The sequence below is a fragment of the Pan paniscus genome, chromosome 4, assembly GCF_029289425.2.
Source record: "Pan paniscus chromosome 4, NHGRI_mPanPan1-v2.0_pri, whole genome shotgun sequence".
In the NCBI taxonomy this organism is placed as follows: Eukaryota; Metazoa; Chordata; class Mammalia; order Primates; family Hominidae; genus Pan; species Pan paniscus.
Genome location: NC_073253.2, coordinates 142,754,619 through 142,769,726, shown reverse-complemented (window position 1 = coordinate 142,769,726; position 15,108 = coordinate 142,754,619). Strand labels below are relative to the sequence as shown.

Sequence of the window (15,108 nt, the reverse complement as noted above, 5' to 3'; positions counted from 1 at the left end):
TTCTCTTTTCAGACTGTCATCTTACTTGACTACCTTTCTTTGCGCATTACTTAGTTTAGTCTCAAGGGAACACCAAAATCAAAGGTATCCTTTTAAAGGTTAAATCTAAGTTTCTTGAGCCACTTAAGCTTCATAGTAACAACAATATTCCCAATAAAAGAAAAATAGTTGGCTTTCTAGCCTGTCTCAAACACACTGTTGGTTGATTAAGAAGCACAGAGTTCTGAAGACACATCTTTTAGAATTTGGATTGAATTTCTGCCCTGATATGAATTATGATTACTTTTATTTTAGGAGGGGAAAACCTAATGTTATTGTTGTAAGCCTCAGCTTTCCAGGAGTGAAGCACTTCTGTACATCATTATTGGCCAAGGGTTATTCTCAAATGCAAATAATTAAACTAAGACAATAATTTATTTGGTAAGGAAAACAAGCTTAAAAATCCAAATTAACAGATCAGTTTCCAATAGATAGCAAACTTTAGAAAAATGTGAATGATTAATATAGGTTAGTGGTTGTTATTCAGAGAGAACAAGAAAAAGAGAAAAGGAAAGGGGTATCAAGACTATCTGAACTCTGTAATATTTTATTAGCTAAAAACATATGAAAATATGATGAAAAGTTAACTAGACTGTGAGTACATGGGCATTTGCTAAACTACTCTCTGCTTTTCTGGACTTTCAAATTGTCATTGAAAAGGAAGGAAGGAAGGGAGGGAGGGAGGAAGGAAGGGAGTGATAAACAAGGAATATGTTATTGTTATTTTTATCTTTGAATAGTAACAGGTAAGAGAGAATCATTTTATTTTAAATAATCAGGATGAGATTGTTACAAAAATAATGTAAAACCAATAAGAATGTTTTGTAAATGGGCAAAAAACATAAACAATAACTGGAAAAATAACGGTACATTTAAAAAATCTTGGAAACATTTGAGCCATTTTGATTGGCAAAGAGGTGGGACAAGTTACAGGCTTGGCTTTTTTTTTTTTTTTTTTCCTGTTACATCCTGTAACTCGCTTTATCATCTGGCCCTTACTTAGAGATTTTCATTTAGGAGATTAAATTGCACCTGTGAGCCTGCATCAAGGAAACTAGAGGATTAGAGCATTTTGAAATGAATATCTCTATTATTGTATCGGTCAGCAGCTACTTTAAAATTTATCTTCTTCCCACTTAGGGTCAAAGAAAATTCTGTTTTTGGAACTGGCTTTCGAACATTTGAGAATGTTAAAATCAAAGAGAGATGCTCAGTGTGTAAAATTGGGAAGGAAACCCCAACAACTCCCCACCAGGAAGGTGATTATGTCATGTCCTATTAACTAATCCTTTCGTGGAAAGGATTTACTTCAAGGACATTTGTAAGCCCTCATTTCACACTCTCGCCATAATGATCATTTTCCCACTCAGCTGTCCAGCTGCTGAAATACTTTGCACGAGGTGACAATTTGACTCTGATGAGAGGCCTGATTTTATTTTATTTTTGTTTTTCACTTTAGATAATATATCTGCCTAATCGAGTAGCGAGATAAAAGCTTGGGTCAATAATTTTCCATTGGCAATTTTTACCATGCTCAGTAAATAAATTTCTATCTAAAACAACATCCTGGACACATATTTAAAAATAACATTCTTTATGATTATAAATGTAACTCACACTTACTATAAAGACTTTGAAAAATATAGAAATGCATGAAGGAAGAAACTAAAACTTACCTGTAATCCTACGAGTTACACTCTGCTAATATTTTGATATATATTCTTGTAGGTTTTTCCCCTACATGTATATATTTTTATAAAAGCAGATTTTTTCTGCATGTACAATTAACATTATTGAAAATATTTTATAATATTGTTTTAACATTGTGCATATATTTGAAAACAACTTGTTTTTAGGTTTTAGTTTTGTAACTATTGCCTTAAATGTGGCTTTGTCAGAATTAACACTTTGTTCACCAAATATTGAGCTGAAATTAAATAGTGGCCTGCCAGGAAAATTCATAGGGTATGATGGAGGTATATGGAAAATGACAGTCATTTTTAACATACATATCCAGCATTATTACAGTATCAACTTGTTCCATAAAATCCTGCAAAGTTAAAGTTACAGGGCACCATCAAGCTCATTGCAAAGTCTCTGTGATATTAATAATATATCTATACTTTTAGGAAATGAGAGACTAATATTTATTGGGCACCTACTGTATGCCAGGCAGAATGCTGAACATTTTGCAAACACTGCCTTATGTATATATGGCATCTCTCCATGAAAAATTAGATTTCTAATCTCCATGTCCATCAAAATTGGGACAAGATAATGTAGGTTCAAATTCCTGCAACTCAAAGAAAGAAAAGAAGGAGGGTAGGTTTTGATTAGAATTATTTAAATTAACTGATAAGGTAAACTGTATAACTCCTCTATTTTCTTCTTATTTTGAGGATAGAGGCATAACCTTAGTGAGAACTAAAATTTTATCTCCTGTTGGGTAGACTTTGCCTTATAAGAATGCAATGTGATTGGGCGCAGTGGCTCATTCCTGTAATCCCAGCACTTTGGGAGGCCGAGGCAGGCAGATCACCTGAGATCAGGAGTTCGAGACCAGCCTGGCCAACATGGCAAAACCCCATCTCTATTAAAAATACAAAAAATTAGCCGGGCATGGTGGTGGGTGCCTGTAGTCCCAGCCACTTGGGAGGCTGAGGCAGGAGAATCGCTTGAACCCTGGAGGTGGAGGTTGCAGTGAGCCGAGATCGCACCCTTGCACTCTAGCCTGGGCCACAGAGCAAGACTCCATCTCAAAAAAAAAAAAAAAAAGCAAAGCAATTTATTTTTGCATAAAATGTATTCTGTGTGCTGCCATATCAGGATTGCTTGGTGCATGTCATTGCTTTCTGGGGAGGAGTTTCTGCCTTCTGCTGATCTAGAGGTAATGGAAGATGCCTCCGGAATACGTTTTCCTAGAGTTATAATCGGATATGCTATGTGCTCACATCACAAGTCATCTCAATACAAAGTGCCATATGATTTACTTCAGTTACAGGAAATGCAGATTTGATTTGGCGTGTGACAAGTTCAAAGCACTATTTTCTTGCCCACATTACAGAAATAGTTTGCTGTTTGTATATTGTTTTAGATAACCCCTTCCCTGGGTGGTCTGACTTACAGTATCTATAGACATACTGTTGCTCTTGTGTTTGTGATTGTCACAAGTAATGTATCCTCTGTCTTACTAGAAAGGGACATGACAAAATTGCCATGTGTTCATGGGGCTAATACCTTTGCTTGGAGTCGAGTGGTCTGATATTTCCTTATGTGAGTGTTTGCCTTAACCAAAGTTAACTTCTGTCCATGAATAATTGGGGCATTTAGGGATATTTCATACCATAACACCTTAATTTTGGGCTTCCCATTTATTACTTCTCTGGATCCTCATGACAGCGATCTATTATGGGTGTTTTTTTAAGAGCACAGGTTCTGTCTGAATCAGCTAGTGGGAAGTTTGAATTCCAGTTTGAAGTACTAACTGATACTTCAGGGAAAGAACTCAACTTCACTAAGGCTCATTTTCTCCATGGATAAAATGGAAATAATCATCACTTCAGATTTATGGGGTTCTTATGAAGGTTAAGGCAATGTTTATGAAATTCTAAGCACAATGGCTTGCTCCAGGAATGAAGTCCATAATAATTCTATTCAGTGGGAGGCAAACATAAAGCAGAAAAACACAAATAGGTTAAGCCAGACATTTGCCTAAAGCCACATAGTTGCAGAACTGGAGCCAGATCAGCCATTCCCATTTTAGTCTTTCTAAAATTTTAATAGGCTGCTGTACTTTCTTAATTAAACACATATGTGTACATGTAACTGTTACTTTTAAATGTGATACTTTGTCAACAAATGTAATTATTGTGCCTATACACTGCATCAGACATAGTGGTGAGGCAATGCAGCTATAACAATGGGGCTCACGTACAACTACGAAGTTCTGTTTGTATGCCCATGTTCCCATGCAAATAGGCACATAAAAGTGTGTGTCTACATTCAGAATGTGCCCTCTCTCAAAGTAAACAGACTGCACGTATCCTGCTTCAAGTTATGACTCTTTTGTAACTTGGACATTCATTCAGAGCCTCTGCTTCCTCATTAGTAGAAAAGAAATAATAGGCCAGGTGCAGTGGCTCACTTCTGTAATCCCAGTACTTTGGGGGGCCAAGGTGGGCAGATGGCTTGGGCTCAGGAGTTCAAGACCAGCCTGGGCAACATGGTGAAACTCTGTTTCTGAAAAAAATACAAGTTTAGCTGGGCATGGTGGCACACCCCTGTGGTCGCAGCTACTCAGGAGGCTGAAGTAGGAGGATTGTTTGAGCCCTAGGGGTCAAGGCTGCCATGGGCTGTGATCGGGCCACTGCACTCCTGCCTTTCCCATCTGTCTCAAATGGGAGATGCTGTCTCAAACAAAAAGAAATGCTAGTACCAGACAGGTAAGGTTATTAAGATTAATTAAGATACTGCCCGGATGTCCTTAGTGCAGAGCCTGAAACTAATAAAACCTGGATAAGCCTTAACTGTAATTGTTCTGAAGCAGCACTCACAGGAAATTCTGAGTCCATCACCAACCAGCATTTGTTAAGAAGGAGCAGCTGCCCAAAGGAAGTCAGCTTAAGAAGTCATAAATAATTCTGATAGAGCACAGGCAGTTTAGCAAGTGGCTTTCTCTTCACTGGGGATTGGGTTGTTGTTGTTGTTGTTGTTTTGTGTGGAATTTTGCTCTGTCGCCTAGGCTTGAGCCCAGTGCCGCAATCTCTGCTCACTGCAACCTCCACCTCCTGAGTTCAAGCAATTCTCCTGCCTCAGCCTCCTCCCAAGTAGGTGGGACTACAGGCGGGTGCCACCACACCCGGCTATTTTTTACATTTTTAGTAGAGATTGGGTTTCACCATGTTGGCCAGGCTGATCTTGAACTCCTGACCTGAGGTGATCTACCTGCCTCAGCCTCCCAAAGTGTTGGGATTACAGGTGTGAGCCACCGCGCCTGGCCAGAGGATAGGTTTAAATTGTGTCAACATACCTGTCTTTGATCTAAGTTCAGGCCAACTTCCATTCCTCAATATTTTGTGGCTGTCACAGACCTGAGACTGACATTCCAGTTTCCAGAGCCTTTGTTCCACTCCAAAATCAGAGTTCAAAGGTTCATTTCATCAAATTCTATGTGGATGCCTTCAAAGAGTATGTCTATGCGCACAAAGAAGCCGGCCATATGCTTATGAGCATTAAATGAGTCAATATATGTGAAACAATTATAATAATGACTGGCACATAGCAATAACTCCATAAACATTTTCTGGTGCTGCTGTCGTTGTTATTGTTATCCTCCATTTGTTCAAAAAGAATGTATCAAGTGCCTGTAGATGTTCCGGGCACAAGATATACAAAGGTAAACTGAACAGACCAGATCTCTGCCTTCATGGAGCTTAGCATGTATGTGTCCATACTTGGGAGGGGGAGTGTTTAGTTCACAAAATAAACAAAGTTCTGTAAGTTGAGCAGAACAGTGAACGGCTGTGCTACCTAGATGGGTGGTAATAGACTACATTCTTGGTGAGGACAGGCCGATCTCTCTTGTTCGACACTGTTGCTCCAGTATCTTGTGAAAGCCATAGTGGGTACCTGATTTATGTTGGTTGACTAAATAAATAAATGGGTGACTTTCTGAGAGGGAGCACAGTTAAATCTGGCACAACAGGTTTTGGGTTTAGGTGGTGTGTGCAGATATGATGTAAGGTATGTAGTTTGCAGATTCTGTTTATGTGGCAGAGTCGGCGTCAGAGTATACGTGGGTGGACGTGGGGAAGAGAATGAGGTTATGAAAGCACAGATGTACATAAGTAAAGTCTGCATATATCTGAGGTAACATGAAAAGCAAAGTCTTTGGTTGTGTGATTTTTGAAGTAAATCTGGGCTTAGGTGTGAATCTAAGTGTCGGTTCCGACTGAGGTAAACCTGGACTTGTGTCAGTGTGTGAGATTAAAATCTGGGGTTTGTTGTATGAGGGACAGAGCATTAATGAAGAGTGCTTTGCAAGGCAAAATCTAAGAATGTGTGTGTCTGTGTGTGTGTGTGTGTGTGTGTGTGTGTGATCTGAAATAAGGCAAATTAGGGGTGGTAAAAAGCAAACTAGGATATTATATAGAAGCTAAGAAAGGGCTTATGTGAGTCAAAGGGCTTTTGTGACTCTCAATGAAGTAAGAGGGCTTCTCTCTCAGTGTGTGTTTGTGTTGTGTGTGTAAGCCAATTCAGGACTTTATGTGAGAGTGTGGGTTTGCAAGGCAGATTCTAGAACTGGGTGTAGTTATGAGTGTCATCCTAAAGATCAGGATGAGGCAAGTCCGGGGTTCTGGGTAGGATTGTGAGTCTGTCGTAAATTTGAGTTTGTATGTGTTAGTTGTAAATCAGGACTTGGCTTTGAGATGAATCCACCTGGGTCAGCTGGGTTTTTGTGCACGAGGGACGTCAGAAAGCTTTGTGTTTATGAGGCAAACTAGGGAGTTAGTGTGGGTGAAGCAGTCAAGTGCTGGAGTGTGAACATTTCTAAGACGTCTAATTTGCGCGAAAGTGTGTGAGGCAAGGCTGTTGCGCGAGCGGGCAGTGTGCGCCTGTGTGTGCGTGTGCGCGCGCGCCAAGTTTGGTTTGTGATTGTGATGGGCACCGACGCTGCGTCAGCCCGGGAGGCCACGTTAGGGTTGGGGGTGCGTGAGGAGGTGCGGCCGGGCGAGAGGTCCAGCGAGTGAGCCAAGCGCGGCGCTACTCTGGGCCCCTGCTCCGCGCGCTAGCTGGCTGTGTGGCTCGCCGGCTCGCTAGGGACAGGCAGGAATCGGAGCAGCACTGCCGCCTCTGGCGCGAAGGCTCAGGCGCCTCCTCCCGCCACAGTCACTGTGGCTCGGCGCACGCTGCCGGCGGCTGCCCTTTCCGCCTCTGGGGAAGAAAAACCCGCGGGCCGCTTTCGTGCTTGAACCATGGCCTCGGGCAGGAGGGGCTGGGACAGCTCCCACGAAGACGATCTGCCCGTGTACCTGGCCAGGCCGGGCACCACGGACCAGGTCCCGCGGCAGAAATACGGCGGCATGTTCTGCAACGTGGAGGGCGCCTTCGAGAGCAAGACGCTGGATTTCGATGCCCTCAGCGTGGGGCAGCGGGGCGCGAAGACTCCTCGGAGCGGCCAGGGCAGCGACCGAGGATCGGGGAGTCGGCCCGGGATCGAGGGGGACACCCCGCGCAGGGGCCAAGGCCGGGAAGAGAGCAGGGAGCCCGCGCCCGCGTCCCCCGCCCCCGCCGGGGTAGAGATCCGGAGCGCCACCGGCAAAGAGGTGTTGCAGAACCTCGGTCCCAAGGACAAGGTAAGGGGGCCCCGGGTCACTTCCCTGCTTGCCTTCGTTCCTTTCTCCAGCCCTGGCCGCCATGGCCCGGGCACAACTTTCTCCAGCTCACTTTGCACGGGGCTGGGGGACCAGGAGGAGGAAAGGGTCATCCTCCACTGAGCGTAGCGCGACTTCCTAGCCCAGACCCTGGATTCGCGCGTGTCGCCACTTGCAGCATCTTCGTGCAAGCGCGGAAGGGATGCCCGGGTTCCCCTGCCTGGAGCCGCGTCCTTTGCCCCTGCCTCCTCGCCGCACTCCTGGGCCATCCGGTCTGGGTGGGTGTGTCAGCCCGGGAAGGCTTAGTGATTTCCAGCTCTTCTCTCTAGTAGCCAACAGCACAATTGTCTTGCCCCCCTCTGGCCCTAGATTAAATCTCAACCCGGGTCACCACGGCAGAGGGCAAAGTGATGCTGGGAATATGGGGGTCATCTCCATAGTGCCCGGATGAAAGTACTGGAGGGGCGGTCTCCCCTTTCAGTCTTCAAACATCAGCTCTGTCCCTGAAACTTTTGGGTGTGGAGCCTCTAGACTAAACACGCGAATCTCTCTCTATGCCTCGCTTCTGTCTTAGCACGGCATTTCACATCTGTGTTTGTAAAGAGTGTATTTGTGTACATAGCTTGGCACAAGACTGGGTATTACAGGGGTCCAGCTGCCTCTGCAAGAATAGCATTATATTTTAGAAAATAGACGAGAGTATTAAGAGTGCACATTAAACTAGCATGAGATGCAAATTCCCTGCTGCTCTTAAATGTGCCAAAGCCAATTTCTTCTGTATGTGTATTTTTGAGAAACTTATGTCACACTGAACTGACTGAAGGGATGGCATTGAAATCTAGCTTGCCCTGATTTATGTGTCTATTTCACAGAGACTCAGAGATGTAGTTCAGAAAATGCAGGGCCTGGCAGGGCTGGAGACTTCAGAGTTCAAACTGAAGCTTTCAGTTGGGGAATAATAGTAATCAGATGCCCTCACCCTCGTCTAGGTAATGGCCACAAAATCCATCCGCATGTAGTATTCTGCACTAATATGGTTAGGAATAACAACCTGAAATGGAAATGTCTGCCTCAGAGCAATTACAGTTAATGCTTATTCAGGTTTTAGTTGTTTTTCCATTAAAATGCAATGAGCTAGTGAAAGAACAGCATCTCTGTCCACTGTTTGATTTTTGAAAGTTTAGACAAACCAACCAACCAACCTTTAACTACTAAGACCACCAGGGAAAATAAGTGCTGAAGTTAGTGCTGTTCAAGGGTACCACTTGGAAAACAATGTCGGCTTCCTCTGAAATCATTCATTTAGTTTGTGATTTTCACATCATCCTTTTAGTGCGTGATTCCCCTAAGCCCTTGCTTACCAACGTTTTAGGGAAAACTTCTGATATTTTGCAAATGTTTTGGTTGATATCTAAACTGAAGAAGAACCCTACAGAAAGGTTATTCCTTTCTTCATGTCTGACTTGATCCATATTGAAATATTCCCTTCCTGACTGGAACGGGCGGGAGTAGTGATGGAAAAGGTCGGTAACAATTGCTGTGAGTCAGTGCTATTCCCTTTGCTGAAACACCCCTGATGTAAGCCAGATAATATGCTGGGTTTGCAAGATTTAAGAATGGTAACTAGAGAAAGGGAAAATATTCCTCCTTTAAACCTAGCAATTCTCCCGTTTTCCTCCCTTTTGCAAACCCTATACTTTTGGCTACTAATTGAGAAATAATAATACAACCTAGGCATCAGCAGGATTTCTAGTGCTACATAGTCATTTGTAAGTTTGGGCTTGCCATCTGCTTCATCCAGGCCATGTTATTATCTCTAATTTGGTTGAATCACACTGTTAGAAGAGACCACGGAGGTTATCAAGTTCTGAACTTGTTGTTTATTTCCTTGAGAGTAGAGATTGTGTATTTGGATTTATCTGTGTGGCTAGAATGCTTGGCACATTGGAGGTGCTCAATAAATGTTTGACACACTAAACCTCCTTAATTAAACCATCTGTTTTGCCACATAGCTGGCAAAATGATCATCTGGCCTCTGCTTAAATACAACCATTGTCAGGGAGCTCACTACCTCATGAAGCAACTTTTTGGACAACTTTACTTAAAAAAAAAAAAAAATTAAGCCCAAATCTACCTACCTGTAGTTTCTACAAATTATTCTTAGTTCTGACCTTTGGAAATATAAGGGTAAATGTATTTCCTTATTATGAGACATTTTAATGATTTTTAGGTATGTGCACTCTTGTATCTGTCAGAAAAGGCTGGGTGATGCCATAGTAACAAACAACCCCCAACTCTCAGCAGCTTAATAAAAAACATAACAGCATATTTCTTGCTCCTATTTGTCCAGTGTGAGTCAACAGGGAAGCTCTATTCATTATTGTGCCTAACTTGATGGAGGCTCCATCTCTACACATCTGTGACTAGTATGTGGCAAATTGCATACACACTTAATTCCTTGCTGAAGTAATGAACATGATGTGTGCTCACATTTCATTGGCCGAAAACCATGTCTATACTCAGCTTCAAAGCAATTGGTGGAATACAATCTTGCCATGATCCTGTAAGACCAGAAATATTTGGCAAATAGCTCTAATATCTCTCCCAGATCTAGAGATGAATTAATGGAGTGAAATCTGTCCCAACCTTTACTAGTTATGTGACTGTAAGCATGTAACTTAGCCTCTGGGTACCTCAGTTTTCTCCTGTACAAAATAAGGATAATGGTGACTACTTTGCACAGTAGTATTCAGTACATATTAGTTATTACTATTACTCTTCAATTTTAATGCCCGTTACATGTATGAGGGCAATTATCTCATTCTCCCTAAATTTCTTTCTTACCCTTATTATTCCTAGCTTCTTCAGTCTTCTCTTGTATGAGCATTTTACCATCCTGATTTCCTTTTCAGGTTATATTATATTACATATTTTGTAAATATTTTTCTCAAAATACAGTGCCCAGAACTGAATACGTTGCTTCAGATGGGATATGACCATGGCGAAGTGCATTATGTTACTTAATTTTTTGGACTTTTACGGAACATAGGCATCTATGACTTACTATTGTCTCCATGGCAAACACCCTGCCATTCAAGCTTCCAGAAGCTTTTTTCACGTAAGCTGCTGTTGGGCCAGGATGTTCCCCTTCTATGCTGGTACAATTTAATTTAAAACAAACCACCCCCCAAAAAATCTTAACTATAGGATTTTATTTTTTCTTCCTTCTATAATATTTATCACTATCTTAGCTCATCTTTCTATTTTATCATAATAATCTTAAACCTTAATTCTATAATACAGCACTCCTACTGCCAGCTTTGTACCATTTGTTGATTTGATAGTATCACCTTTTGAACACTTTCTGTGTGCCTATACTAAATAGTGCTCAAAAGGTCGTTTCCTCACAGAAAATGGTTATACCGATAAGGACATTGAACCCCAGAGACTAATTGTTTAGTCCCAAATCACATAAATAATAAGTGGGGGGAGCCAGAATTCACAATCTGATTTTTCTGATTTCAGAGTCTGTGTTCTTTCCAGGTGGGGAGACTGCTTCCTTATTTTAATATGACCAGCCTGGCCATCGTGTCAGCTCCTGACATGTCAATATTATTCAGAGCAAGGACAGATTTTCCTGCCACACCTCTAGAACCCTTCTTCTATTGTGCCACCAGCCCATTACACAGGAAACGTTGAGACCAGTTGTTCAACCCTGGAGAACAGTTGCTGCAAAATCCTTATTCTTTCAAGTTGATTGCAGAGCTATCAAAAGATATTTTTAATGTCTTGGTAAAATCAAAATATGCTTTGTATCTAGCATACCTAATTATTAACTTCTATCTTAACAAAATGAGTTTATTTAATAAATTGTAATGAGGTTAAATAACAGAAGTGTTTACAGAATAAAAATATAAAATCATAGGCTGGGAGCGGTGGCTCACGCCTGTAATCTCAGCACTTTGAGAAGCCAAGCTGGGCAGATCACTTGAGGTCAGGAGTTTGAGACCAGCCTAGCCAACATGGTGAAACCCCCGTCTCTACTAAAAATACAGAAATTAGCTGGGCGTGGTGGTGGGCACCTGTAATCCTAGCTACTTGGGAGGCTGAGGCAGGAGAATCGCTTGAACCCGGGAGGTGGAGGTTGCAGTGAGCCAAGATCACGCCATGGCACTCCAGCCTGGGCAACACAGTGAGACTCCGTCTCAAAAAAAAAAAAAGTCTCTGAGTGTCAAATTCCAGGTTTGAGTTATCACTAGATGCTAATATAGTGGTTCCAAACCTATCTATAAACACCTTCTTAAATTGTGTATTTAGAGTTTTCTCATAATAGGCATTCATGTTACTAAAATCCTCGGCATTCATGTTACTAAAATCCTCTATGGTTGGCTTACACAACTTCTCATTTATAATTTTTGATACTAAGTGCATAGAAAAGCAATTCTAAGTGAAACGTATTTATTTTTCATCATTTCTCAAGATGCTTTTCCATGCACACTGAATTTTCCTAGCAGTAAAATAGTTACTAAGAGGAAGACAATTATGATATGGCCTGCCAAGAGCAAATTATATCATAAGGACTCTGTCATCCAGCAAAAACAAAGTAATGACATTATGATTACAGGGGTTTTTATTGATAACTTTCTATCAGGAGTCTTGGGTCATTTCTAGTTTCCTGCTTCCCATGTGGGCCTCTTTTGTGCAAGATGTTTCCTTCATGAAGTTGGCAAGGGCTCTGGGTGCAGAGGGAACAATCTAGAAACAAATGAGATGTGGCCGTTACCTTTTTACCATTTGTCATTTGTCTTGTTTTTCCTGGGCTAAAAGTTTTCAAAGTGACTCAGAGAAATTGATGTTCTCCTCTTTATCCTGCACAATGTGAGACAGCTGGAAATAGAATTCTAGGCTTATAAAGGCCTCACTAGCTATCAGAATCCAAACCCTGGTGTGTAAATAAATTTTATAAGTCTTCTCTGACAAATGAAAGTTTGTACCAAAGCTAGGAAAAAATGCCTCCTGCTTACCTGGCCTTCAGGCCACACTTGAATCTGGGAGTAGGTTTCCTTCCTCAAACTTGGAAGTGTTTGTGACCTTTCAGAACTTTGGTTTAGTTTGACAGTAGGCATTTGAGGAACATAAAAAATATGCCTTCTCAGTAATGCTGCGATTGGCAGAGTTCCCTCAAAGTAATGGTCCCTGGAGACAGGGTTTTGCTGACAGCTCTTGTAAGTAATGTTTAAGACAGCCAGAACACTGTCTCTGATGATTTCAGTCAGTGACTCTTAAAGCTGATTCTCCTGGTGATTTATTTCCACTGGGCGTTATCCTGACAAGTAATGTTTCTATGAGACAGGGAGTAAAGCTTACAAGGAAGAGGAAATCTGTCTGAGGAGGATGCAATCTGTGACTGCAAATGGAGGAGGCAGAAGGTCCATTTAGGTGTGTGAACACTTTTAAAATTAAGCTTCTAGGAGTATGTAACATTAAAATATGTTTGTAACATAGAATCACACTGCATTCAAAAGACAGTTCTACTCCATCAAAGAACATATTAGGCAAAAACAAACAGAAAATCAAAGTGGATAAAGTATTAGCAGTCTCAGTTTCCAGACCTAACCTTTAACCTGCTGTACAACTTGGGCAAGTTACCTCCCTTCCCTTCGAGCTATAGTTTCCTTCTTTCTAAAACAAAGGGGCTAGACCAAATGGTCCCTATAGTAATGGTCTTCTTGTAAACTTTCTTGATTGTGCATCTTTAAACAAAAATTTTTTGGGCATGCTCCATATTCCTTGTGTGTGTATATATGTTTACACATATGTGCATATATATAAATTACATATGGAAATATCACACTAATATCTTATGACTGGCTGGGCATTGTGGCTCATGCCTGTAATCCCAGCACTTTGGGAGCCAAGGCAGAAGGATTGCTTGAGCCCAGGAGTTTGAGACCAGACTGGGCAACGTAGAACACTTGGTCTCTAAAAATAATTTGAAAATTAACTAGGCATGGTGGTGCACGACTGTGGTCCCAGCTATCCAGGAGGCTGAGGTAAGAGGTTTGCTTGAGCCTGAAAAGTCGAGGTTGCAGCCAGCCATGACTGGAAGAGGCGACAGTGAGACCCTGTCTTTAAAAAGAAAACATCTTATGATCATCATAAAATGTAAATAAAAAATCTAAACTAAAAAAGAAGAGATACAAAAAATCCAAATATAAATTATGGTTGTTTTCCTTTATCCCAGTGGCTTGTCTTGTCCAACAAATTGGGTGAGTGCTTGGAAGTCTATGGTCCCTAGACTAAATAGATAATAGTCAGTGGTTCTAACAACTTAGTCATTAATGAGTCCATTGTCAGAGTACTTCAGTGATAGATGCCCTTTTATTGAACAATTTTTGAGAGACAGTTCAAAACTGTTGAAGGCTTGTGATGAGGCTACAGACCAGGTGCTGGTTAGTGCTCAGCACTCTTTACAAATATGCATGTGGAGGTGGGCCAATAGCTTGTGGCTAACAAGGGAGTCCCCACGTCTCCCTTTACCTGCTGATTTTTGTCTTTACTCATTTTTGCAAAAAGCATTATTAAGGCCGGGCGCAGTGGCTCACGCCTGTAATCCCAGCACTTTGGGAGGGCAAGGCGGGCGGATCACGAGGTCATGAGATCGAGATCATCCTGGCTAACACGGTGAAACCTTGTCTCTACTAAAAATACAAAAAATTAGCTGGGCGTGGTGGCAGGCGCCTGTAGTCCCAGCTACTCGGGAGGCTGAGGCAGGAGAATGGCGGGAACCCGGGAGGCGGAAGTTGCAGTGAGCCGAGACTGCGCCACTGCACTCCAGCCTGGGCGACAGAGCGAGACTCCGTCTCAAAAAAAAAAAAAAAAAAAAAAGCATTATTAAGCCACAGCTATGTCGGTGCACAATGAAAAACAAATGTTGGAAAAATTAAGATGTACCAAAGAGATCAGCAGTAAGAAAACATAAACATCGTTTCCTCATCATCTTCTGGAGAAAACTGCCATTAACCTAGGAGTGTATTTTCTTCCCATCTGTGTGTATATGTGTGTGTGTGTGTGTGTGTGTATCTGTGACATGCATTTTTTTCCCAAAAGTGAGGAGATGCAGTATTTCTGTGTTTAAATTATTTTTTATCATTTAGCGTGGTCTGAAGGTTTGTGTACCCCCAATTTCATAGGTTGAAATCCTAAGCCCCAAGGTAATGATACTGATTTGGTCATGAGCGTGGTGCCCTCATGAATGGGGTTGGTGCCCTTATGAAAGCGGCCCTAGAGAGCTGCTTTGCTCTTTGCACCAGGTGAGAACACAGCTAGAAGGCAGCGTCTGAGTCAGAAAGCCGGCCTCCACCAGACACTGAATCTGCCTTATCTTGGGCATCCCAGTGTCCAGAATTGTAAGAAATACATTTATTATTTATAAGCCACACAGATTATGGTATTTTGTTATAGCAGCCTGAGCAGACTAAGATATCACCTTTTTAAAAAAACAAATAAGCTCGTATTTTTAGAGCAGTTTTGGATTCACAGTGAAGTCAAGTGGAAAGTACAGAGAGTACTTCCCATATACCCCTGTCTCCATAAACACACAGCCTCCTTCACTGGCAACACTCCACACGAGAGTGGTAGATTTTTACAATTGATGAACCTACATCGACACATCATTGGCTGGATGTGGTGGCTC

At 41.9% G+C, this 15,108-nt stretch overlaps 1 protein-coding gene across 1 annotated transcript in view; it reads left to right on the top strand.

Moving 5' to 3' along the window:
* The first annotated feature begins 6,613 nt into the window (after positions 1–6,613).
* The window catches only part of DPYSL3 (dihydropyrimidinase like 3), a 119,507-nt gene continuing 111,012 nt past the window's right edge, over positions 6,614–15,108 (top strand). Inside the window, exon 1 of the mRNA XM_003829068.5 lies at positions 6,614–7,394. Within this exon, the coding sequence (XP_003829116.1) occupies positions 7,014–7,394 (381 nt within the window). The 5' untranslated portion in view covers positions 6,614–7,013. The remainder of the gene's footprint in view (positions 7,395–15,108) is intronic.